Below are 17,665 nucleotides of genomic sequence, written 5' to 3'. Positions count from 1 at the left end.
GTTACTTGCTCCTGCTTCTCACCCCTTGCTAGGATTTTTGTGTGGGCTGCAATCATTTCTTACATATGTGTGAGTTTGAGCAAGTAAATTAAGCTAACCAGACTTCTGTTTTTGCTGCCCATCAAACGGAAATAAGAACTTACTGTGTAGACTGCTGTAAGAATTGATTGTATTGATGTTTTTAAAATATTTAGAACAATAAAGATTGGCAGTAATTATTACTCTTGCTTTTTTTTTTCCTCAGAAAAGCCTGGAAAAAAAACTAAAAAAAATTTTTAGATGAATGAATGAAAAACATTTTAAAATCAAATTAAATTCCAGGCAATGTCACTTTTTATTTCTTAGAGAAACAACCATAATTGAAACATGAATTCAAAAGACTGTACTGCAGGGAAAATGGTTGAAAAATCAAAGGGAAAAAAAACTACTAAGGGAATGTATATATCAGTATTCACGTGAGAGCCAGGGAATGCCACAGAAACCAAAGCTTCACAAATTGTTCCAAATGAGAAAGCGAACATTACGGTCAGCAATGGGCTCAGCAGCCTGGAAGCCTGCTGCCCAGAGCTCATTCCAGTCTCTTTCCATGGCGACACTGGCCTTGCTGATGCGACTTTATCATCGACATGATCTTTGTGTCCCATATGACGTGCCTTTTGTAACATGCATCCTTTAATTTTCTTCCCACACCAATGCATCCAAATCCCCTTTGCTATTCCTTCCATCTCCCTGTGGCCCCTCTCTTGGGACCTCATTTCCCATTAGTCTCCCTGACGCTGCCAACAGACCATTCCAAATCCTCCCCTGCCTCGGGACAAAGACTGCACAGATGTGGGAGAGCTGGCACTGGGAATGCTAACACCGTCATCCTGTCCCAGCGGGATAGTGGTCAGTTCTCTCTGGGACCAGAGGCAGAAAAAGGAGGGTTAAAAAAAGAAGAAAAAACAAAAAAGATGGAAAAGAAAGGCTGAAGGCAGAGAAAGAGGGAAGACAAAATAAGCCATTGAAATCCAAAAGGAAATGCATGAGTGAGATTTCTATCAGGGAAAGCAATAGGGGGGGAACCAGTAGGCACTAGGAGAACAAAAACAAAAGAGCAAAATGCAGAGGGTAGTGAAACAACAAAACAATGCAGAAAAGTCTCTCGGAAGGGAAAGCTACAGGGGAGGGAGCCGATGAGGAGTATGGTTGAAAGGAGTTGAAAAGCGGAACCACTAGCGGAACATCTCAGCTAAAAGCCCCTGCATCCTTGGCCTCTTGGTAGCTCTGTCTCGGTGGACTTGTTAGCTTCTTCCTCTTCCACTGTGTTTTCAGTGCTCGCAAGATCCTGATTCCAGTTCTTTCATACAGAAAAGCAGCATGTTGTATGTAGGAGAGACAAGGTCCCAATGAAGACATGGAGTGCGACAAACAGCCCCGAGCCTCCTGTGGCTTTTTCAGCACACAAGTCCTACCACCCTGTTTGTTGTGAAAGAGCTCTTAGAGAAGAGGAAGCAATTGCTGGTGGTAGTGTCTGGGAGAACTGCTAAGCTCTCAGGCTCTTTAGTGTGGACCAACTCTGTAGCAAGCCAAAGAAGAAGGCAAGATGAAATCAGCAGAGGCGAAGTGAACCAGAGCACCCACACACAATGTCAGCTGTGCACTTGCAAAAGGCCTAGCAATTGCTCATAGCTGTTATTCAACAATTCTGAATTCTGAAAAACAGACACGAATGTATAAGTGTGAAGCCATATCTGGTACCCAAGGGGCTTTCTAAGGAAAATGTATACAATAATCAAAGTTAAAACAAAACCAAAAAACCTTTGTGGGGCTGGTGTTGCAGTATAGCCAGTTAAGCTTCTACCTGAAACGCCCTGCGGACACAGGTTTGAACCCTGGTTCTTTTCACTTCCAATCCAGCTCCCTGCTAAGGTCACAGAGAAAGCAGCAGACAGAAAATAGCTCAAGCGCCTGGGCCCCTGCACCCAAGCATAAGCTTCAAAAGAAGCTGGACTCCAGGTGTCAGCCCCAGCTACTGCAGCCATGTGGGGAGTAAACTAGCTGATGGAGGATCTGTCTTTCCTCCTCTCTCTCTATAATGCTGCTTTTCCAATAAATAAATGATACATCTTTTTTTAAAAAATCAAAAGGAAATAAAGTCTGCCCGGATTTCCAAAAATTGGTAATCATGCAAAAGTTACATTTTCATTCCACTGGAATCAACTTTTGAAATCTTTATTTACTCGAGTGGCAGAAAGACACAGCAAAAGAGTTTCCATCTGCTGATTTGCTCTACAAATGCCCACAGTGCCTGTGGAGGCTGGGTGCATGAGTCTGGAACTCAGTTTGGGTCTCCCACGTGATAGGCACCTGACTACTTCAGCAATCACCACTGCCTGCGGGATCTGCATTAGCAAAAAACAAAGATGAGGAACAAAGCCAGGTACACCGATGGATGTGGATCACCTGCAGCCAAACGCTCAGCTAAACAGCTGCCCCTTTTATGAACTTGCTCGACGTAGGCTTGAATCGCAGTCTCTCTGAGGTCTCCTGGGAAAGGTTATTTTCTTTGTCAGGCAAGGGAAATGCTGGAGTAAAGGCCATTATTCTGAAAGGCTAGCTATTTCAATCAGCAAAATCACATTAAGAAAGTGATTACAGAGTAGAGCTTTCTCTGTACTTGTCTCTGATTTCCAGAACACCATAATTTATAGGATCCTCTATAATTTAAGAGAGATGAATGATTCGCAAAGATAATTTTCAATCCCCTTGCACAGGTCACTATAAAATTGCATCCACAAGTAAAAACATTGAGAAGTTGAGCTAAAGTCTTTAGCTCTTTCAGAAGCAACAGGTCAACGAGGCTAAGCAAAACTATTTTACAACCATATTCCTGAATAAATAATAATAAAGAAATGAATGTTAAGAATGAAATTAGCAGCCTGGCACAGTAGCCTAGTGACTAAAGTCCTTGCCTTGCTTGCATGCCCGGGATCCCATATGGGTGCTGGTTCTAATCCCGGCTGCCCCACTTCCCATCCAGCTCCCTGCTTGTGGGCTGGGAAAGCAGTCGAGGATGGCCCAAAGCCTAGGGACCCTGCACCTGCACAAGAGACCCAGAAGAAGCTCTTGGCTCAACACCGACCGTTGCAACTACTCGGGGAGTAAACCAGCAGATGGAAGATCTTTCTGTCTGTCTCATTCACCCTGTAAATCGAACTTTCTAATAAAAGTAAATAAATCCTTAAAAAGAAAGAATTAAACCAACAGCATTTATCAAATTGAAAAAAGTCATTTCGATAAAAACCAATTGTTTCCATTATTCCACTATAGTAGTTGAGGGTTAAAAATTCGAAAGTTCAGTGAGTCATGGACTGCAGCTCACTTCAGATTTTATTTTTAAATAAAAGAGAAGCACCGTGCTTTACTCGGCATAGTTTCTCTACAGGTAGGTGTCTATTAGCCAACTAAAGACCAGGAAGAGTACTGGATATTTTCTGAGGCCTTGAGAATGGTGTAATTGTGAGTGAAGCTGAGATAATTAACAGGAATCCTTTCTTTCTCATGTACAGAAATATTAAACCAATCACTTCACAAAATCAAATCCAAATACTAATCCAAATCTGTACCCTCCCCTGAAGGCCTGAATTCCTCTGTGTCCAAGAGTTTTAACAGAAAGAGCTGCTCTACGTGAATCAAACTTCACAAAAGGCACTCCTTTCGTGTTGCCGTGTCATTCTTTGATCCGGACCCAGCAGCATCATTTGCCGAGTAGTCTCACACCACACAGATTCTGCGTGCACCAATCACAATTGGGCTAGAAACTCACAGCCCCAGGAATTCAGTTGCCAGCCTTTTAAGAAGTTCCATCATTTGAGACAGGATGAATTCAGCCTATCCTTGGCTTGCTTCAGAAAATAGAATGCAGAGAAGGTGATGTGGAAACCGCCCACCCAGACTCAGGATGTCCAGCGGCTTCTCCGTGCACCCTCAGGAACCCCAGAGTTACAAAGAAAGCTTGTAAACAACTACACAGCAGAGAAGCTAGGCTCCAGCGTCTCAGCCTGAAAACATCGCACACTTGAAAGTGCAACTGAAATAGCGTTGTCCACAATGGCGGTTCACTGCAACTTGTAAATGAGACTATGTGTGATTTTAATACAGAGAAGATCCTAAAACTAAAGGAAAAGTATCCTGCTTGTTCAGGAATGGTAAAGACAGAGTGAGAAAGAGTGAATTTTGGAGTCTGTTATCACTCAAACAGAAGGCCGGGGCCAGTGAGGTAGCCTAGTGGCTGACATCCTTGCCTTGCATGAGCCAGGATCACAAATGGGTACCTGTTCCTGTCCCGGCTGCTCCACTTCCCATCCAGCTCCCTGCCTGTGGCCTGGGAGGCAGTAGAGGACAACCAGGGGACTTGGGTCTCTGCACCCATGTAGGAGATCCAGAAGACACTCCTGGCTCCTGGATCCTGGCTCGGGATCAGCTCAGCTCTGGCCAGTTGTGGTCATTTGGGAAGTGAAACAACAGATGGAAGATCTTTCTCTCGGTCTCTCCTTCTCTCTGTAAATCTGCCTTTTCAATAAAAATAAATAAATCTTAAAAAAAAAAACCAAAAACCAGAAGGCCAGCATTTTAGATACTTACACAGAGGGTATACATGAACTGAACGGCTTCAGGTACAAAAATAACACGTTTAATATCATTGAGTAGAGGGAAAAAAAGCAGAAAAGGGAGGTTAGAAAGAATCAAGAAGACAACAGGGAGAATCTTAAACCTGACCAGAGGAGAACTCTAACGCAGGTGCATGCCCGCTGCTGGCGTGCCTCGTGCAGCAGGAATGCGGAGAACTGCCATTTTATTCATCGCCTGTGGTCTGTTTTGAATGTTTTATTCTGCCCCTCACTGTCTTTTGGGGAATACAGAATGAATCTATGAAGTGTGTGTATGTGTGTGTGTGTACGCGTGTGAGGAGAGAAAGAGAAAACCTACTCCCTGCTTTTGCCAGTCTTAACCCCAAAAGAATGCTTCCCACTGCGTGAGACAGGAGCATCGGGGAGTAGAAGAGAGCCCAGGCTTTCTGAGGCAACAGCTCCAGCGTGCCACCACCACCCGGCCGGCCAGGGGCCACGGGGACCACCGCCCGGCCGGCCAGGGGCCATGGGGATCCTCATCTTGACTCAGTAGCCTTTCATTTTCCAGACCAAGTCCCCACTCTTTGTACCGCAACTCAGGGCGAGGGTTCAGGCACACCCTTCACACAAGGAGGTACTGGAGATGAAGCGAGGGGAATCTAACACGACGGACAGTCTCGAGCCTCCTTACGAAGCCACTGGCAAGAGGAAATGATAGGATTGCTCCATGGAATTAACCAACTGTTTGTTGAATGAATGACTGAAATAAGATGCCTTTGCCAAACTGTACCAAAAATAAATAATAAGAAGAAGTAAACAGTGTGAATCTTTACTCAAAGGCTTTCTATCTGCGGCCCGAATGTCAGTGCACAGCAACTTGGATGGTTCTGCCATCAGACTCAGAGGCCGACTTCAAGCTATCCACGCTCTCGGCCACAGCCTTCTCCCCTCACCCCTGAAAACAAACAGCCCAGGCAGTCTGTTCCTCCTTCTTCCTCTCCCTGATTCCCAGAAACACCACACACACGGGAAAGTGAATGCCATGGGTGGGACTCGCTTCTCATCTCACGTGTCTTTGTTTCTAAGGTAAAAATGACCTAACGGCAAATCAGCAGCCCGCTTCAGGAAGCAATCTGGGGGCAGAGAATAAATGCCTGCTCCAGCCAACACAATGACATCACACACTTGGCCGAGAAAACGAAGGGTGACTTGGGGTGTAAAGATGCATTCAAACAGAAAAAAAAAAAAATTAGAAAGAAGGAAAAGTTATACCGAGTAACACCTTAGAGTGATCGAGTGCAAATATAGGTTAAATTCGCTGATTCTACTTAGTTAATTTACTAAAAAGCTCTACAAGATCAAAACACACTGCACCCAGCTATATTTGTTTTTTGTTCTTTATATTTTATTAATTTGACTCCAAAATAAGCCTGCCAAGAGTTCAATGTGAAAAAAAAAATCATTGCTATTAATTTCTTGGACATGCGGCAGGGCTCTGTGACTTCAGATGGGACGAAGCAGGGGGGTCAGGTCAAAGTTGAAGGGCGTTTACGCCGTTCTGAAGACAGCCCACATGAAGTCAACCTAGGAAATACACCGTGATTTATGGAGAAATGGTCCCCGGTACATTCACTGCGGCTACTCACCGTGGTCAAGGATATATTTCACAATCTCTCCGTTGCCGGTTTTAGCTGCGTAGTGAAGAAGTGAGCAGTGGTCTGGTCCCTGAATTAGCAGACTGCCTCCATTTTTATAGCTCTCTATTAGCTGAAAAAGAAACAGAAGGGGGGGACGCTCAGGCAGAATCCGGAACAAAGACAACAGCTCACCAGCGATCAAATAAGGGTAATGTAACAAACCACAAGTGTTTCCAGCCTCAAAAGACACAGAGAAAAGGCATGGAGCTGAAGCAGCCTGGATGCGCCGCGTTATCCCTCAAACAGATGGCCAGGGTTTCACGCAGCCCCGGACAGGGTCTCAGTATTGACCAGTGAAGGAAACTGAAAAAGGCTGAATGGCTTTCTTTCCTCTCGTGAGCACTGGTCTCTGCCCAAGCCAGAAGGGGCGGTGTGAGGAGGACAGGTGCCTCACTGGGCGGGTGAAGTGTTCTGTCTCAAGGAACAGAATAATTACAGCTATAAACAGCAATAGCTTGGTGTCCGGCGGCCAAGTGCCTGTCTTGTGTCCTTTAGCTGTTCTTCAGTGCCTAATGAACTTCAGCAGCAGATCAAGCTTCCTCCTTGGCACTCACCCGCCCATCCAGACACACACACACACACACTCACACACACACTCGCACACTCACACACACACACACACTCACATGCGCGCACGCACACACACACACACCCCACCTCTTCAGCGCGATAGTTTCTGTAAGTCACCCAACACATAACCAAAAAGGCTAGAGTTGATCTGTGAGGTGAAAACAAATGTGATATGAGCAGTGTGGCAATTTCTTCCCCTCCCCCCTTTTTTTCAAAATGTATTTCTTTTTCATTGGGGAGTCAGATCTACAAGGAGACACAAAAAAGATCTTTCATCTGTTCATTCACTTCCCAAGTGGCCGCAACAGTGGGAGCTGAGCCCATCCGAAGCCAGGAGCAAGGAACTTCCTCCAGGCCCCAGATATGGGTGCGGTATCCCAAGGCCTTGGACCTCTATGAGCTGGATGGGAAGTGGAGCAGCCGGGATATGAACCTGCACCCATATAGGATTCTGGCTCATGCAAGGCAAGGATTTTAGCCACTAGGCCACCATGCCAGGTCCAGTGTGGTGACTTCTATAGGAGAGTGAAGTGTCTGGCAGTGAAGGACTTGGTACAAGGAGCCGCTAGTCATACACAAGGACTACTGACTGGAGGTCAACAGCCAAATTCATTAACAGCATCAGATTTGTAAGTACTGACGGTCAAGTGGGCATGGGGAGGAGGGTTTGATGCATTTCCATATTAGCAGTAAGAGGGAGTTGACTTAACACAAAGGAATTCCTGCACCCTTGCCTGGAAGTACCTTTCTTCATTTTGTAAACAATCCAATCAATTGTCCTTGCATAGAAAAGAGAACTGGAGAAAATCAGAAGTTTGTAGCCCGAGAATAAAACTGCTAAATGAGGATACAAAGTCCATGAAATATTAAATGCCCTAAAAAGTAAAAGGGGGCCAGGTGCAATAGTTCGACTGACTAATCCTCCCCCTTAAAAGTGCCAGGATCCCATGTGGGCCCACGGTCCATGTCCTGGCTGCTTCACTTCCCATCCAACTCCCTGCTTCTGGTCTAAAAAAGTAGGAGAGAACATTCTCAAAGCTTTGAGACCCTGCACCTGCATGGGAGACCTGGAAGAAACTCCCGGCTCCTGGCTTCAGATCAGCTCAGCTCTCTCTGGTCATTGTGGCTTCTTGTGGGTAAACCAGCAGATGGAAGATTTTTCTATCTTCTCTCTGTAAATGTGCCTTTCCAATAATTCTTAAAAAATTAAAAAAAAAAAGTCTAAGAGGGCTCTTAGTCCCCAAAAAGTAGCATATTAGAAAAATATGAGCCTTTCTGAAGCCCCTAAAAAATAGTTTGAGGACAAATAAGGCTAAAATAATCCAGTAAATAAGCAGAAATAACATATTTTCTTTGAAGAAGTGAGGTTTCATGGCATTACAAGTAATGCAGTATAAGGTGAGACTACATAGTCTGATGCCCACCCTCAGATAAATCCATAGCAATGCCACGTGCCCAGATGTCAGGGAGACAAAGACAACTACAATTCACTCACTAGCCTCGAGTCCCCACAGCCCATGGCGAAACATGATTTACACAGTTCATGGAGATGATGCTATGAGGTTCCTAGAGGGGCTCGGAGGATGCATAAAGCAAGAGAAAGAAGTTCTGGAAGATGGCCTGGGAAGCTGACCTGCAGAAGTGGTTGAATGGAGGTAGAGAACTTAAGGGGACTTCCATTTCCCAGACTGGAGGGGGAGAAGAAAGGAAGAACGAACTAGCACGTTTTCCTCACAACTCCCAGACAACCGCACATTCTGGCAATGAGTCTTCCATTTCACTGTGGGCAGAGCCAACCACGATGTAACGCAGACTCGTGCCTAGCTCCTTTCTTACTGATGCGGCTTTAATGACTGTAGCCATCAAGTTCATCCATGGGCTTCTTAATGTAGCCCAGTTGTTCAGTAGCTTCTCATTCAACTTTCACATGTCACAGAGCAGGCCTGGAATCTTCCGTTCTCTAGTCTATGGCTTATTCTCTGTCTCTGTGTGTCTCTCTGTCACATACACACACATAAAGTTGAATATTTAATTGGCAAATGATTCTTACTCAGAAGAGAAAAATGGAGATGTAGAAGAGAAAGAGGGAAGAAAAACAGAAAGGAAATGACGTTAGAAAGAAAAACATGGGGACTGATGCAACAGCCTAGTGGCTAAATCCTTGTCTTGCCGGGATCCCACATGTGCACCAGTTTGTGTCCTGCCTGCTCCACTTCCCGTCTAGCTCCCTGATTGTGACCTGGGAAAGCAGTGGAGGATGGCCCAAAGCCTTGGGACCCTGCACCCACATGGGAGACCAGGAAGAAGCTCCTGGTTCCTAGCTTTAGATCGGCTCAGCTCCAGCCAATGCAGCTGCTTAGGAGACTAAACCAATGAATGAAGATCTTTCTGGCTCTCCTTCGCTCTGTAAATCTACCTTTCCAACAAAAATAAATAAATCTCCCCCCATCAAAAAAAAAAAAAAAGGAAAAAAACTAGAAAAAGAAAACCAAAACTATGTATCAATTTCTCAGAAAATTAAGTCTCATTAAGCATTTCTTAGCTTTTTTAGAAGTGATTAAAACACAGATCAGTGCCAATCAACGAGAGACTTCTCATATTTCAACCAATTCTGAATTAAGTATATGATAATAAAACCAGGATGATGAGAAATCTGTTCCCTAAAGTAACGATGTACAGGAAATAAAATGACAAAGTTTCAGGTGCACTATGCTTTGCAATTTTTTAGCTCAGAATCACTCAGCAGCGAATATTAGTCTTAGTCATACCTTTTTTTTCTCCCATAAAATTACAGAACTTGATGCAAAACTTGGCAGGGTGTGCGGGATAGTACTGACTTAGCCTGGCAGTGGAAAAGGGCATCGAACTCACACGTGTATTGCTTAAAGAGCACATGTCTCTTTCTGATACAGCTCCCGGGATTCCAGCCAGGGCACAAGCACCGTTTTCAGGATTATGTACCTGAAGACAGCAGGTTCCCAGGATGTTTGCAGGCTTCTTGCTATTTTCTTCCTATGAGTAACTCATTTGCAAGTTAACACAGGTATTCCTCAGATTATCCATAGTTATGCTTCCAAAAATGGCAGTGTACAAGAGTAAGAATACCCATGATTCCCTTCAGACTTTTAGTTTCTAAATGTGTTAGAGTAGTTCACTATTTGGGCTCACATCTCTCCTCTTTGGTAGCTGCCACTATGGTTGACAAAATCAATGTCAGTAAGGATTATATAGGGACATTTGGGCCCTTGAACGTCTCAGTGCTTGAAAATAAAATGGGGCCAAATATGGTTTTAGACTATACATACCCTATGTCATATATTTTTATTTCCCCATGTTTAGCTGTTAATAAGACTCTTACAAACAATAAAATAATGTACAGCTAATACTGTAGAACCTTTAAATGTATTAAGGCCAGTCTTAGAAGCTTTATATATTTGGATAGATAGATAGATAGATAGATAGATAGATAGATAGATAGATAGATAGAGAGATTTTACATCCCATTTCCATGCAAGCCAAAGACAGGCCTTTCTATGCCCCATTTCACAGAGACGGAAACTGAAGCTCAGGGAGAATGCCACAATTACACAAAATCAAACATTTAGTGAAGTGAAGATCTGAACCCAGGCAAGCATCTGGCTTTCAAATTTGCACTCATTCTTGAAATATTGGTGACTAATCCTTTCGTTCTAAACTGAATTTGCTGGAAAACAAAAGTATAAATTAAAATCTTCAACGTGGATTATACAGACTATCTTCTTTGGGTCAACTGGCCAAAACATAAAACACAGTTCTGGCTGGAGAGGGCTTTGCAGGTGTTACTTAGATAATTCTTATTGATATATTTATTTCAATATTGATCCCGAAGGAAATCTTTAAATTGTTCCAGTGCTAATCTCCAGAGAGCACAAATTCTTGGCAGTTTTCACACTGCAATCTTGGAGTTACACTGTACACTTTAATGAAGCCAGGCAAATGTCTTGTTGCTTAGCACAACCAATGTGCTAATGAGGTTTGTACTAGGCTCTCCCTCTTGTCTGATCAACTCTTAAGAGCATCCTTCCTCCTTTTACGCAGCAAGGCAGTCAGTATATGACATATGATATGCAAAGTCATGAAAATTTGGTGAGAAATGATGTTGAGTTAAAATTCTTAAAGAATCACCAAGGTTTTGGTAGGAGGATATCTTACCTTCATAAGATCACCAGCTACTACTGCCTGCAAAATTGCTGTGAAAAACAAAAGAGAGATGCCCCATTAGTAAAAGACCCTGTCATTAAACCATTATAAAGGGTTAGAGTTGTATTTTGGAGAAGTAATCTATGTTTGGGGACCAAAACCAGAGAAGGAGCAGAAGACCAATGGTTGAGTTTTGATCAAACTAACTCAGGCACAATCTTGAGTATACCACAACCTAAGGTCCTCCCCGTAAATCAGTGCAGACTCTAGATCCACCCCTCTCTAGTCCTGGTTTACAGAGATAACAAAGAATTTATAATCATGCAGACTGGGCTCATATCTTCTTCCGGGCATGTAAAGGTCTGGGAGGTTGGGCAAACCATTTAATCCTTCTTAGCTTCTCTGTTCACATTTGTGAAAAGGGCAAATGTGAACCTCAAGGGGTGACTGCAGGTCTCTGCGAGGTCTGCCAGCTTCCCAGGCATTGACGGATGCACAGCCAATGCGTTCACTCCCATCTACTCAGTTCCCTCTATTCAGTCTCTGAGGGTTCAAGGAACCAGCAATCTTTTCCGTTTGTTTTTTAAGGGTAAAAATGCCTACTTTTATAAATATTAAGCAAACTAGACATAGCAAAAAGAAAAAAAAAAAGCTATTTTCTGGGGGAAATAAGGATGTGTCTGGCCTAACATTCATTGGTGAATGATGTGGAAAGATGCCTGAAGATGTTAGGTCACTTAAATTATTTAGAAAAGCATGTAGACTTGAAATAAATAAAAAAAACAGAAGTCATTTATTGATTTATGCTTCCTAAGTGGAGTATAGCAGTGGAATGAGAAAACAACGTTTTTAAATGGTGTATATGAGCTTCTAATGACAATTACAATTCTTAAACGGAAGAAGACGGGTGAACGTTTTGCTTGGTGGCTGCAATGTTCACACCCACATAGGAATGCTGGATTTTATTTCAGCCTCCTAACTTCTGATTCCCGCTAGTGAAGATCCCGGGAGGCAACAAAGATGGCCCTCGTGGCCGGGTTCCCACCACCCCATGGAGGAACTGGACCTAGTCCCTGGATCATGGTTTTGGCTCTGGGCCCAGCCCACCTGTTGTGGACATTTGGGGATTGAACCAGCTCTTTCTCTTCCTCTGATTAATATTACCTTAAAGTTCATTGAACATGAAATACAAGGTAACCGAAATTGATGTAGAAAAAAAATTTAAATGCATTGTTTTTATAGGGGGACTTAATAAAACTGATAGAAAAGGCATATCGGGGGGAGGGGCAGAACAATACATGTATTTTAACGCTTGTTTGTACCAAAACAACCTTATCTTTTGTTGCCACTTTTCCACAACATTTCTGATAGAAGTGATTCTTTTAGAAAAATAAATGCGGCAGTTGGCATTTCTGAAACTATTCAATCTAGATTCTGTAAAAGTTTAACTGTCACGTAGTTTTAGATGCAAACTAATTTAAATTTGTTTTGCAACATGACATCTGATTCTTCTTGTTGGAGAAACCTCTCATTTGACGTCAACCAAAAATGCAGTGCCAAGCATCAAAGTACGTGGAACCACTGGTTGCCACCACGGCAGCCCTGGGCATTTGTGAGTGCAGGGTGGATGAGCAGATATAAAAGCACACAGGTCCGTGTAACCCACTCACTGCCATATCACTGCACACCTTTTTGTTGACCCAACAGAAAATCTGAAAACTGACAGACCCAAGCAAGGCAACTTCCTGGTGGGAAGCAGGGAGGGATGGAACAAGAGAACTGAATACAGAGTGAACAAATTTCCTCTCTGCAGCAAGCTAGAGTGCTCTGTTCTTTGACTTCCTGGGAATCCTAACTCAACACTGCACACAGCAGAGCACATCAGTTAGTTGTTGAACTGCCTGAGAAGAAAGCAAGGAGATAAAAGAATCCAGGAAAGAGAGAGAGAGAGAGAGAGAGAGGAGGATAACTGAGATGAAATGAATATAATAAGTATAAAAAGAACCTGTGAACTCCAGTTCCCATTCTTTGTTTTATGAAAGAAAATACTAGGGTTTGTACTGAGGCGACTCTTCTTGGAGCACAGAGCTAGTAACGGCCCACTCAGCACCCTAATGGAGGTCCTCTTGATTAAAAAGTCTTCCAATAAGGGTGAAATTGGACAAATGCTCACCTGCTTAAAGTTCCTATCAGACAAGAGGTACAGATGGCACCATTGGGAAAGTGGTTAAGCCCAAGACATTAACCCCACAACAAGAAACGGGGAATACAGGCTGGAAGAAGCATTAACAATCATCGAGGTGGGAAAACAAATCAACCTACACCTTTATACTATAAGCAGTTCTCCTGAGTTAAGAGGAATATCCATATTAGGAAAGCAGTCATGTTACAGAAATTGTGTTAGGAAGCAGTTAATGCAAAGCTTTGGAATTCCAACAGGGAAGTTCAAAATCAAAGCATTGAGTCGACTTCTTCAAGACCACTCTGAACCATTTGTTAGAGTGTAATAGAAAAAAACGAGTGAGAGAGGGCTGAAGGGAGGCAAAGAGGGGGAAAGGTAGCAAGCAGAGAGGGAGGGAGAACATAATAGAAAAAGAGGAACAGAAAGAGGTAAAAAAAAGCAGCTAATTAATTTGAGGCAATTAGGTAATAAACTTTGGGTATATAAGCAGTCTATCAAGATGAGGAAGGAGCTTCCCAGAACAAAGGGAGCGAGGGAGGGATGGTGGAAAGAAGAGAAAGAGGGGGGCGAGGCAAGAAAGGAACAACTGGTGAACCTCTTGGCCAGGAATGGATTTCAAAGAACAGTTCCCAGATGAAGTGAAGTTTAAGTCAATTATCTGATAAGTGGAATTAATTAGCAAAGAATCTTTTTTTTTTTTGTAAGAAATTTGCAAGACCAAGAAAGGACATGAAAAAAGACATGGACATTAACTGTCATGGAGTCCGTGGGAACCAGTTGAGAGCTCAACACTAGCACACCGACAATGGAAAGGAGCCTCAAGCAACATAGAGCAGGGCTGCACAGCAATCAGTTTGGCTAGCATCCCTTATGCCAAGACAGGGCACCAGGGTTGCTTCTTGCAAGGGATGGGAACCTAATGAAGAGTCAAAAACAGGAACAGATATTTTTTAGTAGGTCAATTGGATTCTGTTCTTCCCTTTGTGGAAACAGAGTTACTGCCATGCTCCTAGCTCTTTTTTTCCAGTTCAACCACAGTACAGTCTTTTCAAACTTCTGTCCTATATCATTAACATTAATTATTGTTTTTATTTGCTGATGTTCAGCAGTCTTCCAGTTTCAAGTTCTCATGAAGGCAGATCATATATCAGAATGATAACTGCAAATAATGCCAAGTGTGCTGGATATGGAAGGCATGAATATGTTATTTTTAAGTCAAGCAGTACACCCACGGGTAGCTACTGCGCAAAAATTATTGGGAACAAGTCTCACTTCTCTTTTTGGATTAATGTCCTTCCCTGTGAAGATGGTAATTTAACATTTTCTCTGCTTAAAGAGTGTCTGAACCCATCAGTATTCAAACCTCCAGATAATAACCTTTGGAAGATCAAGTTAAAAACACGTAATGGGTGGTTATGATTAGAGTATATTCTTTGCTATTTCTTGGACCCCAAGCCTGTCCTCTTGCCATTTCCAAAAATGCTCTCATGCAAAACTCTTTCCGGCAAGGAATGCAATGCTTGAAAATTCAATGAAGCAAAGGAAGTCAAATTGCTGACTTTACATAAAGGTGACCGAGCAGATGAATACTAACTTTTCTGGAAAACTAAGTCCCATACAGTTATGCATGAAGACATAAAAGTTGTAGGGCAGAGGATGGAGATGCTTCTCCTTTTGAAGCATACACATATATGAAATAGCTTATTTTCTATTTTAGCATTACAAACTCATGTAACTTCTGTCCATTGTGCATCTCAAGAAAGATTAACACGACTGGGTAGACAGGAGCTCTAGAAGGAAACTGCTTCTCTTCCTTCTTTCTTAGACCTGGATGCCTAACGGTCCATGGATAGGCGGCCAAGATGACTTTTACCATAAGCAATCAACAAAGAAGATAGCTACTGTGATTTCAATGTTAACACATTGCAGAAGTCTACCTTGAACTTTATCCCAATGTGACAATATCCACAGGTAGGACCCTCTGAGAGGTGACAGAATAAAAGCTCCATCTTCATGAAGACATCAACTCCCTTTTAAAGGAGGCTTTGGAGACCCATTTGGCCCTTCCATATCTTACACTATGTGAGGATGTGGCTCTCATCCTTCTTTTCTTCTTCCTTCTTTCTTCCTCCCTTTCTCCCTCCTTCCTTTTCTCTTAGATTCATTGATTTTTATTTGCAAGGGAAATTTTCAGATGGAAGTAGAGATAGGTCTTCCACCTACTGGTTAACTCGCCAAGTGACCGCAACGGCCAGAGCTGAGCTGAGCTGAAGCCAGGAACCAGGAATCTCTCTTGGGTCTAACACATGGGTTCAGGGACACAAAGATTGAGCCATCCTCGGCTGCTTTCCTAGACCACAAGCACAGAGCTGGATGGGAACTGGAGCAGCTACGACATGAACCAGCTCCCATTTGGGATGTCAGTGTCACAGGCATGCTGCTCCCATCCTCTTTTTTTTTTTTTTTTTTACCACCATGGGAGAACACAGCAAGAAGCTGAAATCTCAGGAACTATAAGCAGGCCTTTGCTAGACATCAAAGATGAAGGCACCTTGATCTTGGCCTTCCCAGCCTCCAAAACTGTGAGAACTTAATTTCCATCATGTATACATGATCCAGTACAAAGTGCTTTGATACAGCAGTAAGCATAGACCAGGACTCCAACTCCTCCGGTTGCTCCAGACCCTAACTAAGATGGAGAATGTCACAGAGTTCCTATGTGGCAAAAAGCCCAAAAGAAGTTCTCACTTCATAATTAGGAGGGACTAGATGACACTTCATCTTGGGGCAAACACTGTTGCTTTGAACATCCATATTTCACACCAGACCGGTTTGAGTCCTGGATATTCCACATCCTTTCAAGCCTCCTGCTAAGACATTCAGCGAGGCTGCAGATCACAGCTCAAGTGCCTGAGTTCCTGACACCTACATGGGATGCCCAGGTGCTGTTCGGGCCTCCTGCCTTTAGCCTGTGTCCACCCTGGCTGCTGCAAGCATTTGTAGAGTGACCCAGCACATAGATGTGTCTGGATGTTTCTTTTTCATTCTCTCTGCCTTCCAAGTAAATGGAGGAAAATGAACATTTAAAAAATATTCTGATTCAGATTTCTTAGATTTATCTTCTGTGACCATGATTAATAAGTTGTAACCTAGAGCCAAGCAGTTTATCAAGCTTTATTGCTCTCTTTGGAAAAGTAAAAATTCAAAGCATTTCTATTGAGGTTCTGCCTTGCAAATAAGTTCCAAATACAAGGATTGAGACCATTAAAGTCATCTATGTAGGACATTCTGTAAGATTGGTATTTCCAACCTGTCACACAGGAAAAGAAAGATGTTAGACTAAAATCAATGAGCGCTCTACAACCGGATACATCAGTATTTCTGAAGGGTTGCTTTACGATTGTAATTCTTGCTTTGTAGATGGGCCTATTTCAGAACAAAAGGTATACACCACCGGGGAAAGCTGCTACTCATATAATATGCTTGTGATTCTCAATAAGTCAACTGCGATAAATCCAAAATTGTATAAAAGAATCACAATCTTGAAGCATTTATGTCTCTTTTCATTCAAGTTCAGTGATTTTTTTTTCACTCTTCCAGAAATCACCACAAATTATTTGTCATTGGTTCACAGTAGCCATGTTCTAAGTAGCGCTTTTTTTCTTTTTTTAGCATTTTAGGTGAAAAGAAAACAAAACAAAAGGTAAGCAAGCAATGGCTTGGAAATGCGTAAGAAATTAGTTATTTACTGTGAACTGAAAACACATCTGTCTGACACCTTCTCTGTACTTTTTACTCTATAGCATTTTTTTTTTTAATTTTCACGCACAAACCCGAAACAACAATGTTAAACTTCTTTCTTTACCAAAGCAGTTACATTCCGAGGCTGAGTTTGACCTCCTTGCAACCCCTCTCAGTTGGTGGATGGAGAGGGTGAGACATGACATCTGGACCGACCTTCCAGGGTGACACACAAACTTAACAAATCAGTCCAGAGAAAATCCCGCTTTGTTTATGTGCTGCCCTCGCCCTTGCCAGGTCAGAGTACTTGCCGTCAAGTTCTGCTGTTTCTCCTTTGTTTAACTTGGAGCAGGACAGTCAAAAATTAAATCAAACTAAAACTTCCCTGGAGGGTCATGAAAGCATGACATGCAAAATAAAGTCAATTTATAGTTCTGTGTCAATGAAGACATGGGATAGAACTAGCATGGTAAAAGTCACACTCATAATTCTCATGAACTCATCATAAGTCAAGTCCCTCTGCTTCCCCTCCATCAATTAAACAAAAAAAAAACCCCACGGCTTGCTTGGCTAGCACAGTTTGTGCCTTCACCTACCAACAGCCCACTCCTCTCACATACACACTTCTGCGTAGCTTTTCCTGAGTTTACCTCAGCAGATACATTCCGTCCAGTTTGTCTGCT

The 17,665-nt window shown here is 42.9% G+C and overlaps 1 protein-coding gene across 2 annotated transcripts in view; it reads right to left on the bottom strand.

Moving 5' to 3' along the window:
- DGKI (diacylglycerol kinase iota) overlaps positions 1-17,665 on the bottom strand; it is a 368,375-nt gene that overhangs the window by 12,419 nt on the left and 338,291 nt on the right. For both annotated transcript variants that reach the window (XM_041002016.1, XM_041002017.1), the window contains 2 exons: positions 11,072-11,109; positions 6,260-6,380 (listed from right to left, as the gene is read on the bottom strand). In XM_041002016.1, the coding sequence (XP_040857950.1) occupies positions 6,260-6,380; positions 11,072-11,109 (159 nt within the window). The remainder of the gene's footprint in view (positions 1-6,259; positions 6,381-11,071; positions 11,110-17,665) is intronic.

The sequence above is a fragment of the Ochotona curzoniae genome, unplaced genomic scaffold (genome assembly GCF_017591425.1).
Source record: "Ochotona curzoniae isolate NIBS_2020 unplaced genomic scaffold, NIBS_Ocur_1.0 scaffold_2476, whole genome shotgun sequence".
NCBI lineage: Eukaryota > Metazoa > Chordata > Mammalia > Lagomorpha > Ochotonidae > Ochotona > Ochotona curzoniae.
This window is presented reverse-complemented; position numbering and strand designations above follow the sequence as displayed.